Source organism: Centruroides sculpturatus, unplaced genomic scaffold (assembly GCF_000671375.1).
Source record: "Centruroides sculpturatus isolate CEXI.00-Female unplaced genomic scaffold, Cexi_2.0 scaffold23, whole genome shotgun sequence".
NCBI lineage: Eukaryota > Metazoa > Arthropoda > Arachnida > Scorpiones > Buthidae > Centruroides > Centruroides sculpturatus.
In genome coordinates, this window is record NW_019384313.1 from 1,185,272 (window position 1) to 1,203,420 (window position 18,149).

The window sequence follows — 18,149 nt, forward strand, 5'->3', positions numbered from 1 at the left end:
GGAATGCTGCAAGATGTGAGCTGCTTGAATTTAAATTCTAACAGTTTTCACACTCATTTCACTTACATTGGCCATCGTATGTGCAAAATATCATATGTTGAAACATTGTAAGTTGAGTATTACATTGTGTTTATCTTAAATGTTAATTGTTTATTATTTAAAAAACTGTACTTTATCATAATTGAATATTGTAATTATAATTTAATAAATTTTTGAATTATAATATAGACTAGGTGTGGCCAAACTTTTATCCCTTAGGGGCTACTTTTTTGGTAAAATTTAGTCTGCGGGCGACTATGAATATGGGCAATTTTAGGATTTTTATATGCGCATGCGTTAACATTCATTTACATTGTTCATCGGGATAAATACAAACAGTATGGTACGTTGCACAGACAGTCTATTATTGTAAGAATAAATTATCGAATTAAGATTTTTAAACATTAATTTAAGTGAAAGCAAATTGTTCAACTTTAGCTTTGCGGGCTACTTTCAAAACCTTTGCGGTCGACCGGTCGACCACAGTCTACGTGTTGGCCATCCCTGATATAGACTAAGTATCTTATCCATGTTATTATTATTATATTTTTTCACTTAATCCATATCTGTTTTTTAATACAGTATTTCCAATGATTTATTAGAAGAGTATCATAAAACAGTTGAAAGTATGAGATCAGAAATTACAACTTATGAGGTCAGTTGTAAAATACAACTTGCTTTTTTTATTTATATAAATTAACAAATAAAAACTTTTTTTGTCATAAAGTTATTTTAAAATTTAGTTATAAAATATATCAAGCAAAATAAGTTGTTTATGAGAGGTAGGTGAAAAGTTTTGAGTCTTGATAGGAAGGCAATATACTGTATTTTGAAATATTTAATCCCAAGTGTTCTTTGCAATATTAGTTAAGTTTTAGAAGAGTTTTATTTTTGTGAAATTAATTCTACTTTGTTTTTTGGGTGTCAGCATGTGATAGGATGGTTTCAGAAGGTAAGATTTTAAAGTTTAACAGTATGGATGAAGCAAGTAATGTTAATGACTGAATTCAAATTAGACAAGGAAATAATGATATTGAATTCTNATCAATAGTTACAGTATTTCTGTATATATCTGTTGACAGATATAAAAAAATATTTAATGATTGCAAAAATTTTCTTAATTTTATAATAATTTCTATTCATATTTATTAAAATTTTTGCCCTATGAGTTCTTTATCACCAAATTATTTTATTATGAATGATAATTTTATTTTTACAGAAAGAACAAGAAACTTTATCAAATGAAGTTTTACGATTAGTTGAAGAAAATAAAAAGTAAGATCACTATACATTTTATGAGAGAAAAGTTTATTAGTAATCTAAAATGAAGAATAACAATGTAATTGTTTTTAAAACATTTTTTTTTTCAATTTTAATCATTTCTAATTAGTAAATGTAAATATATATGTTAAATGTTAATATGTATAATTGTTCATATTCTATATTTGAGGCAGAGCATTGGCAAAGCCTCATTTATGTAGCTTATAGAATTGTATTTATTCTTAAAATCCATTTGATTAATTTTGATTAAACTTTGCCATTTTTCATTAATTGCAATGAGGAATTCAAAAATGTAGTGAGGGTCCATTTAAATGTAAAAATAGGAGTCCATGACTGTTTTTAATACTGAGATATTAATTAAAGTGACAATGTCCATGCTCTTTGATGTGTCTGAGTGTGCCTAATTGAATTTAAGCTTAGAAGTCAAAAATGAAATCAGCATTGCATGCACTTAATGGAAAATAGACATGATAAATGAACAAAATACAAGAAAACTGCAATCAATGGTGATTGCTTTGTTCTTGGATTGCATCTCTGTGTTGGCAAGTGCAAGGATCTTCTCTCCATACCTGCACAGAGCAAGGATCATATTGCCCATAGCGGCAGTTACAAGAATTGCTTCTTCTAAGCTTAATAGGTGCAGGACTTGTTTTTTTTCTTTCCAGCTCTACTCATGAGATTCTATCATGATACAATAAAGTTGTGCAATGTCCTAGAATAAAATATGATTTTTCTGTTATTGTTAAGATAAATATTAATTTTTTATTTATTTATCACAATAGATTATCTAAAGAATTGAGTGAAGCAAATACAAATAAATCTACAGCTGATGAAAATAATGTTCATAACCTACAAGAGCAGTTAAGAACTATAACTGAGGTATATTTATATTATATTAATTTAATGCTTTGTTATTAATATTTCTCAGATTTTATCATTTAAAATATTCATTAGATTAGTAAAGTACTGTACTTTCCTATATAAAAGTTTATTTGGGAAGTTATATGTTCATTGCTCTTAATGTTGATACAAGCAATGGCTTAGATATTTTTCTCATATAAACATTAGGTAACATATCTTGTAATACTACTGTAAAGTATTGACCTTTTAGCAGAGTGGGAAATGTTATTATTATTATATTTTTTCACTTAATCCATATCTGTTTTTTAATACAGTATTTCCAATGATTTATTAGAAGAGTATCATAAAACAGTTGAAAGTATGAGATCAGAAATTACAACTTATGAGGTCAGTTGTAAAATACAACTTGCTTTTTTTATTTATATAAATTAACAAATAAAAATTTTTTTTGTCATAAAGTTATTTTAAAATTTAGTTATAAAATATATCAAGCAAAATAAGTTGTTTATGAGAGGTAGGTGAAAAGTTTTGAGTCTTGATAGGNTTTTTTTGTCATAAAGTTATTTTAAAATTTAGTTATAAAATATATCAAGCAAAATAAGTTGTTTATGAGAGGTAGGTGAAAAGTTTTGAGTCTTGATAGGAAGGCAATATACTGTATTTTGAAATATTTAATCCCAAGTGTTCTTTGCAATATTAGTTAAGTTTTAGAAGAGTTTTATTTTTGTGAAATTAATTCTACTTTGTTTTTTGGGTGTCAGCATGTGATAGGATGGTTTCAGAAGGTAAGATTTTAAAGTTTAACAGTATGGATGAAGCAAGTAATGTTAATGACTGAATTCAAATTAGACAAGGAAATAATGATATTGAATTCTAATTGAGGTTACTAGTGTCTCTGGCTGCTACTAAAACATATATGCTTGGATATTATCATTGAGGATAGTTCTGTCACTGTGAAATCAATCTCTGATGTGTCAAAATGACAGCAAATTCTTAGATTTCAGATTCCTGCCTTTTGAAGCCACCTCACCACATATTGACACCACAAAACAAGTACAATTACTATTACAACAATGAAATTTTCAAGTTTATATTTAAATGTTATAAGTATTATGTAGAAGTGTTGCAACAATAGCAACACTTCTACAAAAGTTCTGAGTGATTTATTAATCACTCAGAACTTTTTTATCATCTTTTGAGAACATTATATAACTAAATGCATATCTATCCTAGCAATAAATATCTTTGTTGTCAGGATAATGAAAATATTTATCATTAATAAACACTATTACATTAGTTATATTAATGTGTTAGTGTTTGTTAGTGAATGTGTAATTAGTTATATGGAGATTATTATTAAATTAAATAAATAAAAAAAATAGAATAAAATTTTGTTGGTATCTGCTATCATTTTTGACTTGTAATGTACAATCAAACTTTAATATCCTAAAGCAAATGTTACACTACATTGAAGAACCTCCTACATAAGAATATATAGTAATGAGGTCTACATATCAATTTGAGAGTTTGAAAGTCATGATTTAACAACAATGTTACATGTAAAATTTTACATTTAGTACTTCACAGATACTAGAGAGGTTGAGGTGCACGTTTTAAACGTGTAAACGTGTACGTGTGACGTTCGGCGCCGCTTTCCCGTAAGCCTAAAAGTTTGACAATGGTGTTTGGATAGTCGGTGGAATCACGCTCGACATTCCAAACACCATCGTCAAACTTTTAGGCTTACGGGAAAGCGGCGCCGNTGCACTTGGCATAAGCTATGAGTGTTTGAACTTACGTGGCCGTTACATTGCCTGCCCATGCATCTGTGGATATCTGTGAAGTTCATTGGTAAAAAGAACAAAAATGATTTTAAAAAAATTACTTAGATGGATTACAGTTAGATGGCACGGGATCCCATTATACACGAATTTCAGCATTTATTAAATAAGCAATTTAATGAAAAATTAATTGGACGTCGTGGACCAGTACAATAGCCGAATCGCCGAACTCGGCTTTTCCTGACTTTTATTTGTGGGAGTATTTAAAGAATGTTGTCTACGAACAGGAATCATGATGATTTTTTATCATCTTTCTTTCTTTTTTCAATGAACTTCATACATATCCAGAGATGCACAGGCACGCGGTGTGGCGGCCCATAAAAGTTCAAACGCTTATAATTTCTGATAAGTGCATCTTTCCAAAAAAATGTTTCAGATGGATATTTTATGTAGAATGTAATATTCAGTAAAAAATGGAGATTTTTATTTAAGAAAATAAAGTTTATTCGTTTTTATCATGCTCCACTATAGTAGTGAAGTGCTTATGTTAGGACTTTTGTGTTTCTGTCAGACATTCCATTCAAAGGGAACTGAACATTTTTGTTTATGGTCATTGTAAGCTATAGTAAAAACTACGTGGTTCCTCTGGAATCTATAAGCCACATCCCTTACTGTATATTCAGTGAAAAATTCTTCTGAAGAACTACTTAATACCAAGAATTTATAAAATTTATTTTAAACAAAATTAATATTTGATTCGCTTTTGTGGAGCGTGCTCTCAGATAGGCTTGACCAACATTGTTTATCGATTGTAGCGCTATCTACGATAAGGGCGGTCGCCCCATTTTGTGCCCTCTTGAAGTCTAACATTTTTGATTCAATGATTTTTTTCGTAGTTTCGAGTTATTCGAGTGGATTGATTAAAATTGATCATCTTGTATACATTGTTTACAAATAGTGAGAATTTACTAATTTTAATTGTATTAAAAGCCTTTTTATATTTATTCCTCTGTTCAGTGCATTTGGATCTTTTAAAAATATTTTATTCCCATAGATGAAAGAAAAGGACTTTAATAATTTAATTATAAAGCATTATTGATAAAATTTCCTCCTTAATAAATTTTTATAAGTAATCATTTTAATGTTCCTTTTTCGACGTTTAAAATTTATTAAGCTAACTTATCAAAGAATATTTATATACAGTATGCAAATGCAAATTTGCAAAACTAAACTGCAAAACTAAAAAATGCAAAACAAAAAACATATTTACTAATTTATAGGCCTATATTTTAATAATAAACTGAATACAGTGTATCAACTTTTGTAATTAAACTTGTGTTATTATCTCACAATATTTATGTCAAGTATAGTAATCATGAAATAATTATCAAATTTTTTATATTTATTTTTAAATGGTTGCTTAGTTTACCCTTTTAATTATTTGATTGAATAATCTCAGTGTAAAGTATTGACCTTTTAGCAGAGAGGGAACAAAAGAAGCGCGACCTTGTCAATTGGAGCCACGTGCGGTCGGGTAATACCACTTGTAAGGTATTGACATGTAAACAGACAGAAAACAAAGGAAGCGCCGGCTTTGTCAATTGGACCCACCTGTAGTCAGACGTTAGAGCATTTGCCATATGGTAAACAAACGAACGTAAACAAGTGGCGGACGTTTGTGTAATCTCCACTCTCGTCGGATGACGGCGGACCCGAGTGTAAGCTGTTCGGGCAAGAAGGGATTGTAATTGGTCGGAAGTCCCCGTTCCAAAAATCCTTAAATTGCGGGGCGAACGAGAGAGGAAGAGAGAAGGGCAAGAGACTGGTACACGGTGGTCTCAGGCACTTGGAAGGCCCGCTGAGCGTAGAGAGAGTGTTCTCCTCGGGTAAACATCTCAGGGACGGGTTAGTGCGGAGACTGGACGGACCGTGCAGTTGAGCCAACTCCACGAGCTGACTGAGGCTTCTTCAAAGTTTAAAAGTTTCCAGAAACCAAGCTAGTATGTGAGTCACCATGCATTGTTACCCTATATATATTATGTTTTCGAACTTGTACCTTCTACATATAGAATCTGTAAATAAACTGTAAATATTATCAATTTGAATGTGGAGGTGTGCTTTTCATTGAACCTGGATCACTATATCGAATCGTGATACACACGAAAAAACCAACTCAACGAGACGGAGTTGGGAAAGAACATCACTAAGATCTTCACTACTATGATATCCATTTGTTTACTTTTTTTTATTCCAAAGAGATCTGTATGAACAATGTATGATTTAAATAAGATGATACTAGTTGATCAAATGAACTTACTGACAAGACGTAGAGTGAGAAATGACCTGTACCAGCTATGCTTGATATTTTGTTATGCTTTGTGAGAAACATTTAAATTTTGACTTGAAGGATGATGTTTGAAGCTCTAAATAAATAAAAATTTTACAAATAACTATTTATAAGTACAAAATTTGATTTTTTTTTAATACTGTATGCAGAGCCGTAACTAGGCAGGTGCAACAGTTGCACCCGCACAGGGCCCACTCGAAAGGAGGGCCCAAACTGCTGTTCACAAGAAATTATATTTTTAAATTTTAAATTTTTCCGCCTTTCTACAGCGGGGTTTGGCGATTACATTTCGCCTTACTTAGACTCTAGATGTCAGCTCACCGGTGTTCCCTACTGCGGCGACTTTTAAAGGGACGTAGTGAGGTAGCGGAGACCTCAGACGAATCAGCCAAAAGTAGCGAATTTTGATATTTTTTAATTTATTTTTTGAGAAATTTATGTTCATAGTTTTCAAATTTACAGATTTTTCTCTACTTTATAGAGCTCTCTGGCAACTACTATTATTATTACGATATACAAAACTGTATTTCTAGATTTTTCTACAGTGTGCGGAGCTAGAAATCCGTTAAGGTAACGTTTTGTAACAAAAATAAATCTGTCCGAGGATTTTTTTAAAATTACTAAATTGGAAACGGTAACTCCCGAATAAAATCTTAGTCTCGAGGTTGTAAAAGGCGTGCAGAAATTCTGACATCATTTTTTGCTTTATAGTGGTACGCATATGTGGTGTATACCTGAACGGCGGATTAAGCGGTAAGCGAACTATGCGGGCGCGTAGGGCCCCGAAGGGGCTCCCGCAGTCTTTAAAATGCTACTGAAAAAAGGGATTGCGAAAACGCAGAAGATAGAAATAGTCCAAAAAAACGCTTCGATATATATAGATACATGGAAGTAATAAATGATATAGCTTTATGGCCAACAATATTAACAGATGCTATTATTGATCATATTCTTAAAACAAACCAAAAAGTATAGAAAAGGGATTTCTTAATAAACGAAAAAAAAGAGTTAAGATAATGGAAATAGATAAAACACCAGATGAAGGAAGTAACTTGACACCCGAAAAATTATTTAAAATACAAATTTACAGTGTTCTTGACACTCTATTGTGTCAAATAGATTGGCGTTATGAAAAAATGAAAACTATCTGTGACGATTTTTGCTTTCGCTGTGGCTGGTCTTTACAATGCATGAGTTTGCTGATTTAAAAAAATCGGCTGCAGATCTCGCTATTAAATATAGCAAAGATTTAAAAAAGTACGAATTCACAAGTGAAATTGAAAGTTTTAATTTTGAAGTAACGACTCTTATACAAAATATAGAAACTGCATCTCCGCTTAATATTCTACAGGTTCTTCATGATTTTGGTTTAATTGAGTCTTACCCAAATATCACTGTCAATGTCGCTTTTCGAATATTTCTAACTCTTCCCGTTTCTATTGCTTCGTGCGAGAGAAGTTTTAGCAAGTTAAACTTAAAAATTATTTAAGATTAACTAGCGGACAAAAACGATTATCCAATATTTCTATTATTTCAATAGAATACAATATCGTTAAAAATATTAATTATGAAGGTGTAACGAAGCCAGAAAAATTCAATTAAAATAAATCTTATTAAAAATCTATTGTAATGTATTTGTTTTATTATTTTCCCAAAACCAAATAAATTAAGGGGCCTAAATGCAAATTCTTGCACAGGGCCCAGGAATGGCTAGTTACGGCTCTGACTGTATGAACAGAGATCCATATGATAATCCATTTTAAAAATTTTGTAGAAGAATAAACAGAGATCCATATGATAATCCGTTTTAAAAATTTTGTAGACTCAAAACATGAAGACAGCCGTACTAAATTCCAGCAGACTTAATGAAAATTGATCAACATTTTCAACTTAACAATTAATTCAGCTTATTTAAGATTTATGATCTGAAGCAGGTCTGCTAAAATGAGGTCAAAAACATTGTCAATTTTCATTAAATATTTGCTGGAAGTTATTATGTTTGTCTTTGATATTCTAGATATTTATTTCCAGTTTTTCTGTTGTTTTTTGCATAAAAAAAACAATTCAATGGTCCATGCAATGCATTAAATGGTTTTTTAATGCAATTCAATTTAGTCCACAGGTCATACAGGACCCATGAACTGCCATTTGTAAAAAGTTTGTAAACATAAATCTGTGTAGGCACAGACAAATTCAGTTTTTTTTTTATATAAACAGTTTTAGTTTTAATTCAGTTTTTTTAAATGAAAATTTCCAGTATGTGTATGCTATTTTTTTAGTATAGGTGATTTTCAGTTATTACAATATTTAATGTAAATGGCAGGAATGAGTTAACATGACATTGAGGATCAGTGATGTGTGACTAGTCTGTCAGGCGATGCCAACTTATTGCATAGCAGCAAATCTGAGTTGTAATGTTACCAAAATACTTGCTCTGCTTCTTGGGAGTAAACTTTTTATTTGGCCCTACAGGAAATTCATTCAAACTTACTTAGAAATTAATAATTTGAATTGATCTTTCTAAATAGTTAACAGTGCAATTCACTTGAAAGTTTTTAATGAAAGACTTGAAAGCAAAATTATAATCTTTGTGATATTTAATTTTCAACAGTATAGATCTTTTGTATAAACATAGTTAACATATCAAATACATTTATGAATGCCAGAACATTTGTCAAAGATCAAATCTGTTTACAATAGATATTAATGTTTGTATTATATATATACATTTCATAATGGTTGTTATCAAATTTTCTTTTGTTTAAAAGGCAAGAGATTCTGCAGTTCAAATGTGGCAAAACGCTGTTCAAGAAATTACACGACTTCAGCATATTGTTCAGGTAAGTAAGGAATTTTTTTGCTTATTGTGAATCTTCCTTAATAGAAATTAATACAAATAAGAATATGAGACTTAATTTCCTGATAAATGATGATGATAAAAATTAGTTTTTTTCAATCTCACCTAAAGGAAAATCCAATGCAGAGTGAAATTTTAGAAGAAAAAGTTTCACAGGTAACTTTTAATTTGTAAATAATTATATATTTAATTGAAGAATGCAAATAATTATATATGTAATTTAGCACTCTTAAAAGTGAATTTAAATCAATATTTGAATCTTTCAAATTTTAAAATAAATTTTTTGTTAAAACTGAACAAATATCATAATGATAGTATCATATTCTTTTTCATCATCTATTTAATGTTAATCAATTGCTTAAAGAATTAATTATACTGTTATGTATCTTATTAAGAATCTTCAGCAGTTCTAAAACTCATAATTGATTTCAGAAATATTTAACATAATATCAAATAACAGTGATTTCTAATCTAAAACTGAAATGTTTTTAATTCTTTAAAAAACATATATATATATATATATATATATATATACATGGTCTGTCCCAAAAGTAAGTATACTGATTTTTTATTTAATGACTGTGCAGCTTAACACATCATTAATTGGTATTTTTACATTGCTAGAAATTTAGCAGCATATTTAGACCTGTTTCAAGTTGATCAGTTGAATCAAATTTGCACAATCTCTGTGTAAGATAGTGTTTTAACACATTGTTACATTTTAAATGGAAAAAAATTTCAAACGTTATATCATGAAGTTTTGTATAAAACTCAAGAAATCTGCAACCAAGACATTTGCAGGTTTATCCAAAGCTGATGGANCTTAGAAGGGGAATCCTCTTCAAAAAAATAACGGGTAGCACTTCACCGGAAGATTCTTTGAGTCAAAGTCTCTTTCGGTAAAAAACCCACCAGTGGCTAAGCGGTCTTCGTACCTTGAACACGAGGAGTTCGTTCGTGGGTTTGCACCTCGCTCAGACGGGCTGGCTATGTGGAATTTTTTGGGATTTCTCCACGTCTGTAACTTTTAAATAGGGGCCAGTTTCCCTTAAAAACACCGCCCAGAAGACATTCCCCCTAGTCAGATCGCCGAAGTGTTGCGTTGTCATAATTTAACAAAGAAACAAACTCTTTGCGTAAGGAACAAGAAATTGATCTAAAGTTGATTGTGTTACTCTTTTAATCAAAATTTTTCTCAAATGCGATAGCGCATTGTCGTTTATATTGCATTGTCATTTTCTAATGCCACTATGACTTTTTTCTTTCTTTGATGCCATATTGATTAAATATATAAATCACAAAACTGAAAAAAGAAGTATAGCACAAACAGTCGGAAAACNTGATTTGAAATACAAACTGCTTATAATTCAATAGATTATAAATGTAAATAAATAAATATAATATAATATAATAAATTTAAATGTTATTGTCCATTCGGAATTGCCATGCTGTAGAAAGTGATATTTCTTCTTTATAATTAATGCTTGTGGATTTGCATTCTGCTTTAAATATTTCAATTGCTTCTAATATCTTGAGGTGAAGGGCAGCGGATGCACCCCATAGTGGACAGGGCTAGAGCACCTACACGCAAATTAGAGAAGTACATACACAGCATACTTGCCACTTACTTGGAAGGCTATAAGTACATGATATCTAACTCAGTGCAGTTATTGAAACAATTTAAGCTAATTGCCCCCCTCTGTATGCAACAGTGATTGACTTCAGATCACTGTACCCATCAATAAAACTTCCACCATGTTTTTGTGTGATTAGGGACTTTCTGTTTGAAGAAATAGGAGATAGAACAATGCACCAGGATATATTGGACCTCACATGGCATGCTATAATTTGGCATTCCAATTTAAAGGGAAGATATACGCTCAAGGTAGAGGTGTTCCTATGGGTAGTCCGTTATTCGAGAACCTCTGTGAATTGGTGGTGAGAACGTTGGAAAGCAGAACCCTACCTAATTTCCTCCCAAATATTATCCTCTATAGAAGATACATCGATAACATAATCATTTTTTGGAGAAGGAAGCCGGATCTGAAAGATTTTATAAATGCAATGAACAACAATCCCTATGGTCTTTTAGTAGAAATTGAGCAACACAGCCAGAACAGGGTCCACTTTTTGGATATAGACATAATATTTGAAGGATCAAACATACAAATGGCAGTGTACAGAAAACCAACAGTAATCACAACATACATTCCAATAGGATCATGCGATTCTTTTTCATATAAAATAGCTGCTTTCAGAGCATTAATCATGAGAGCATACACACATTCTTCCACAACATAGGCTTTAACGCAGGAAATAAATAATATAGAAATGATAGCAAAGAAATATGGGTACACCGACCTGGTGCATAAGTTAAGTGAAAACTACAAACATAAGCAGAGGATATTGACTAATCTAGAAGAAAGATATAATAAGGAAAATGCAGATAGCAAGATGATAGTTCCCGTCACATATAACCTGATTCTAAAATCAATATATACTGCCATTGCCAGGAAACGGGAGATCAAAGTAGCATATAGGAGATGTCGGACCATTTATAGCCTACTAAGGAATGGAAAAGATCGTCCAAACCTGAATAGATTACTGTGCATCTACAAAGTACTGCATCTAATTTCACAAGTTACATTTAAAAAATTCAAAAATAAAACGATTCTGAACAGACAAAAGCTAATCAGTTAATCTTTGCAGAGATAAAAATCTTTAATAAGTAACTTATATTTCCAATTTTATAAGTGGATATATTAATTATATGATATTAATCACACTTTATGAATCTTCTTATTATGTTTTGAGAATTTTAAATTATTTTGTAGCTGTTAATAATTCATTCAATAATAATATGTCAATAACCATTAAAATTGACAAATCTCAAAGGTTAGTATAGACAAATGACATCAAACACTCCATGATGTATTGCTGAAAAATAATCAAATTAGAAATGAACATTACAATGTATATACAAAGTCTTCATGAGTTATTTTAAATACAGTCGACCCCCCTATAACACGGTAGATATGTTCTATTCTTTATGAAATTGATGTTCTAAGAGTCCTTGAATACATGAGCCAATCACAGCCCGGCATGTATGCAGTTTATGGACTAAAGCTGTTTGAAAGGTTTTCTTCCATAAAATTAATCGATTCTAGACTAATTCAACTCAACATTTCCAAAATACATATAATTTTTGGGAATAATCCATATAAACTATGCTATAAACAAAAAATTGTAGGATTACTTACCAAGTGTGCATCATTCGATGACGCCATTGCTTAAGCTTGTTTTTGTCGTGGAGCTTGTCATAAAATTGCACTCGCATGCTTCCTGATAAATTATTTTTCTGCAAAAACTTTGCTGAACTTTGGAGACATCATTAATATAAATATAATTTTTATGGACATTAAATAATAAATGGTTTTTAGTAGGTCCTCTGCTCATTTAAACTCAACGGTTTGTGCAATATCCGCTATTGGTCTAGATTCGACCAATCCTGTCATGACATGAGTTAGCAATGATGTTTTACCGAATTATATGAGTTTTTTAGCGTGCTTGTATGAATACTGTCGCAATTTTTTCACTGTGATATAGGAATCCGAACTATATGAACCTGTGTTATAGGGAGGTCGACTGTATTATGACTAGTAACTATTCTATGCTCAGTACGATATGGTACTTAGCATAGAATAATTTATTATGAAAGCATAGATTATTATAGAATATATCTATAATAATCACAACATATACTGTATAATTTTTATTTATTTTATCATAAGTAAATCAACAACTAACAAATGATCTTCAATGAAAATCAGATAATGCACAAATAAAAATATCTGATCTGATTTAGCACATATAATATAAGGCAAAAAATACCTAATATTAACATTAAATGCTAGGAACAGTTTTAATATATGAATGCAACTAAATATAATAATTCAAAAATCTAACTTGATATAAAAAAATATTCTAAAATAGATCTTCCAAAAAGTAGAGTATAATGTGAATGATATTGAATTACAGTACTATATATTACAGTGGAATCTCACTTAACAAGCATAATTCGTTCCAGAATCTTACTCGTAATGCAAAACACTTGTTAAGCAAAACAATTTTTCCCATAGAAATTAATGTAAAATACAATAATGCATTTCATGCTGAAAAAAATACTCAAATATTTCATGTAAAATTTTTTCAATATTTATAAAATATTATATAAAATATTAGAAATTAAAGAAAATTATAAAACTTCTTACTTGTAACCAATTAACCAGAGCAACATTCGTTTTTAAAATGCAAACGTTTTCAACACCCCTTCTGGGCTCTTCTTCAGGCATTCACTCAAAACCATTGCAAGCTAGTTCTTAAACTTTCGAATTTCTTTCAAAGGCATTCGATAACGTATTCCATTGCGAGCTGGTTCTTAAACTTTCAAATTTCTTTTGAATGTGTTCACTTACATATTCCTAATGTTCATGCATTCCAAATTCAATGAAGCTTCGTTAGACAAATATATGATTTGAAATACAAACTGCTTATAATTCAATAGATTATAAATGTAAATAAATAAATATAATATAATAAAATAAATTTAAATGTTATTGTCCATTTGGAATTGCCATGCTGTAGAAAGTGATATTTCTTCTTTATAATTAATGCTTGTGGATTTGCATTCTGCTTTAAATATTTCAATTGCTTCTAATATCTTGAGGTGAAGGGCAGCGGATGCACCCCATAGTGGACAGGGCTAGAGCACCTACACGCAAATTAGAGAAGTACATACACAGCATACTTGCCACTTACTTGGAAGGCTATAAGTACATGATATCTAACTCAGTGCAGTTATTGAAACAATTTAAGCTAATTGCCCCCCTCTGTATGCAACAGTGATTGACTTCAGATCACTGTACCCATCAATAAAACTTCCACCATGTTTTTGTGTGATTAGGGACTTTCTGTTTGAAGAAATAGGAGATAGAACAATGCACCAGGATATATTGGACCTCACATGGCATGCTATAATTTGGCATTCCAATTTAAAGGGAAGATATACGCTCAAGGTAGAGGTGTTCCTATGGGTAGTCCGTTATTCGAGAACCTCTGTGAATTGGTGGTGAGAATGTTGGAAAGCAGAACCCTACCTAATTTCCTCCCAAATATTATCCTCTATAGAAGATACATCGATAACATAATCATTTTTTGGAGAAGGAAGCCGGATCTGAAAGATTTTATAAATGCAATGAACAACAATCCCTATGGTCTTTTAGTAGAAATTGAGCAACACAGCCAGAACAGGGTCCACTTTTTGGATATAGACATAATATTTGAAGGATCAAACATACAAATGGCAGTGTACAGAAAACCAACAGTAATCACAACATACATTCCAATAGGATCATGCAATCCTTTTTCATATAAAATAGCTGCTTTCAGAGCATTAATCATGAGAGCATACACACATTCTTCCACAACATAGGCTTTAACGCAGGAAATAAATAATATAGAAATGATAGCAAAGAAATATGGGTACACCGACCTGGTGCATAAGTTAAGTGAAAACTACAAACATAAGCAGAGGGTATTGACTAATCTAGAAGAAAGATATAATAAGGAAAATGCAGATAGCAAGATGATAGTTCCCGTCACATATAACCTGATTCTAAAATCAATATATACTGCCATTGCCAGGAAACGGGAGATCAAAGTAGCATATAGGAGATGTCGGACCATTTATAGCCTACTAAGGAATGGAAAAGATCGTCCAAACCTGAATAGATTACTGTGCATCTACAAAGTACTGTACCTATAATGGATGGCAGGTTGGATAGACAAATGGTTTATGTAGGTGCAACCAAGAGGTCTTTAGAAGTACGATTGAAAGAACATAAATCGGACATACTACAAAATAAGTATACAACAACCCTTTTGACATATGCAACAGACCCTGACATCACAGCCGAATTTGATGGCATGTATTGTTCTCACCACCCACATCAAGATCACCTCAAGATATTAGAAGCAATTGAAATGTTTAAAGCAGAATGCAAATCCACAAGCATTAATTATAAAGAAGAAATGTCACTTTCTACAGTGTGACAATTCCTAATGGATGATAACATTTGAATTTATTATATTATATTATATTTATTTATTTAATTTTTGGGGTTTTTTTCACAAGTAGAGTATAGAATATAGTATTGCAGGGTGTAAGGTTACATATCTCAATCACTTTTATGATTATAATTTGTGGAGTTTTTAACTGGATCCCAAGGGAGGGTGAGTGTCCCATCTGCCTCCCTCTGCAGATGCCCATGCTTATATATATTTCAAACTAAGTAATAAATATTTAATAAATGAATTACTGAGAGATACTTTATTTAAAATTTAATTTCTGTTAAAAAAACAAATCTCAAAAATAATTCTCATAGATTATATGGAGTAATATANTCAGAATATGAAGTTGCAGATGTTACCTCATTCTCCAAATTTGCTTAACTTAGCATAAAATGATTATCATATTTTTGTACCCTTCAAATCAAGTAATTCATATAACAAGCAAAACAATTTCTAAAAACATGACTCACTTAACAAGCGATGTTTTGCATAATGGGTGATGAGGAGAGAGGAAGTCCTGGATTGTGCGCATACTCCACCAGTCTGTGTTTAGTACTCATTCCACTAGCATCTTAGTGTTGCTTGTGATCACACATTTTTCCAAACTTGTATTCAGACATATTACGTATAAACATCAACAACAATAACCCATTATATAATAAACACGCCAAATGATACGCCAAATTCTTGGGCTATGTTAAAGCTATAATTAAATATTAGAAATTAATTAATTTGACTAGAGGTAGGCAGTTATGCTGCCATCCTCTAGTCAAATTTATTAATTTAATAATTTTATAAATAATTAATTTTTAATTTAGACATTTCTGGAATTTAATTTGGAATTGGTCATTAAATTTAATACGAGATGGCAGCATAACTGCCTACCTCTAGTCAAATTAATTAATTTTTAATATTTAATTATAGCCTTAACATAGCCCAAGAATTTGGCGTATCATTTGGCGTGTTTATTATATAATGGGTTATTGTTGTTGATGTTTATACGTAATATGTCTGAATACAAGTTTGGAAAAATGTGTGATCACAAGCAACACTAAGATGCTAGTGGAATGAGTACTAAACACAGACTGGTGGAGTATGCGCACAATCCAGGACTTCCTCTCTCCTCATCACCCATTATGCAAAACATCGCTTGTTAAGTGAGTCATGTTTTTAGAAATTGTTTTGCTTGTTATATGAATTACTTGATTTGAAGGGTACAAAAATATGATAATCATTTTATGCTAAGTTAAGCAAATTTGGAGAATGAGGTAACATCTGCAACTTCATATTCTGAATAAGAATAACAGTACATTGGCCTTATAAGATCTTGTGCATGTTGCACCAATGGAGAACAAACCATGACATTATTTTCAAATTAACATTTCAGGTTGTTCAACATCTCATTGTATATCTTACTGTTCATTATTTTTGAGCCAGATTATGTTCAACAAGTATCTTATGATGATCTCAGTATAGTGTGTTGCTTCATTTTCTTTACAATACTATTGATATTATTTAAATACAGAATTTAACATTTTATCTCATCTTTCATACTTAATTGATTTAGTACTGAGTGAATATCACATTTTTGGATAGAAATCATATAAAAATTGGAGATTCTTGGGAAGATGCTAAGATTATTAGGCCTACAAATGATCTAAATAACTTAAAACACACAAAAATCTTGGAAATCTATAAGGCTAATAAAAATCTTAACAGTATGAACTACTGTGATGCTGATGCTAGGAAAATAACCTCATAAAATCTAGCTTTGTTAAATATTTGTTTTGGCTTATTTTTAGTGTTCACAATCAAGAAAATAATTATTTATTGTTTTACTCCCTTTTCTATATTTAATTTGTAAAGTTTTATTTTTATTTCTTTTTGATATTTTTATTAGGCTTAAAATTGTATTTGCTCTATTTGACTTAAAGTTTGTATGTTCAGTTATCATTGAATGTTCTACAACTGATGAAAATCTATCAACCAGATCAAAAACGTTTTTGTTCATTAAATACTTGCTGGAATAATTAATTTTAAGGTGTTGGTTTTTAAATTTTCAGATACTCTGTGAAAATGTCATCTTAGATCTGATGATGATGATAAATAGGTAGTTAATGAATAGCTTATATAGCAACAAGTAAATGTTTTCTCCTGTGGAATCCTGGAGCTAGTGGCCCATTGGACTTATGTTGAGCATCAAAGAGATTTATTAAAACACTTACAGTATAGTAGAAGCACTTTATTCAAGCATTTTGCATATTTAAGTTATGAGTTTACAATTATTTTTCATATTTGTAAAGATAAAATTTGCTTAATTTCTTAAGCCAAATCACTTGCCAAAATTATTGGGCTACTTTAGGTAATGTTAATGATCACTTAATTGCAGAAGTGAACAAAAACAAAAATAATGAAATAATGGATAAAGAAAAATTAAATGATTTTTAATGCTTTTATCTTAAGCCATTTCTATGACATTTTGTGTTATTGACTATTAAATTATACTAGTGGATAGTATTATATAATTTCTTGCATTATTTTATCATGTGAATTTTAATTATTTTTAAGTTTTTAATATTTTGTTAATGATTTCAATTTATTCAAGTAAATGTGAAAAATTATTTTAGTGTTTCAAGTAATAATTTTATTATTTGTGAAATGTTTTCAATTTTCTAATTAATAAACTAACTATTAAAAACTTAAGTCTTTTAATATATTAAATATCCATTAAATAAGTTGTAATTTAGGTTTTAACTCTACATTAATAGTCACTTTGAAAATCCACTTTTCAGAAGTACATTGAATTTTTCTTATATAAGATTTTGTGTGTAATCTATTATTGAATTTTATTTCA

General features: G+C 30.4%; 1 protein-coding gene across 1 annotated transcript in view; it reads left to right on the top strand.

The window, feature by feature from the left end:
• Nucleotides 1-18,149, top strand: part of LOC111622596 (sodium channel and clathrin linker 1-like) — a 44,815-nt gene that overhangs the window by 4,375 nt on the left and 22,291 nt on the right. Inside the window, exons 3-6 of the mRNA XM_023365008.1 lie at nt 622-694; nt 1,259-1,314; nt 2,103-2,199; nt 9,078-9,149. Coding sequence (XP_023220776.1) covers nt 622-694; nt 1,259-1,314; nt 2,103-2,199; nt 9,078-9,149 — 298 coding nt within the window. The remainder of the gene's footprint in view (nt 1-621; nt 695-1,258; nt 1,315-2,102; nt 2,200-9,077; nt 9,150-18,149) is intronic.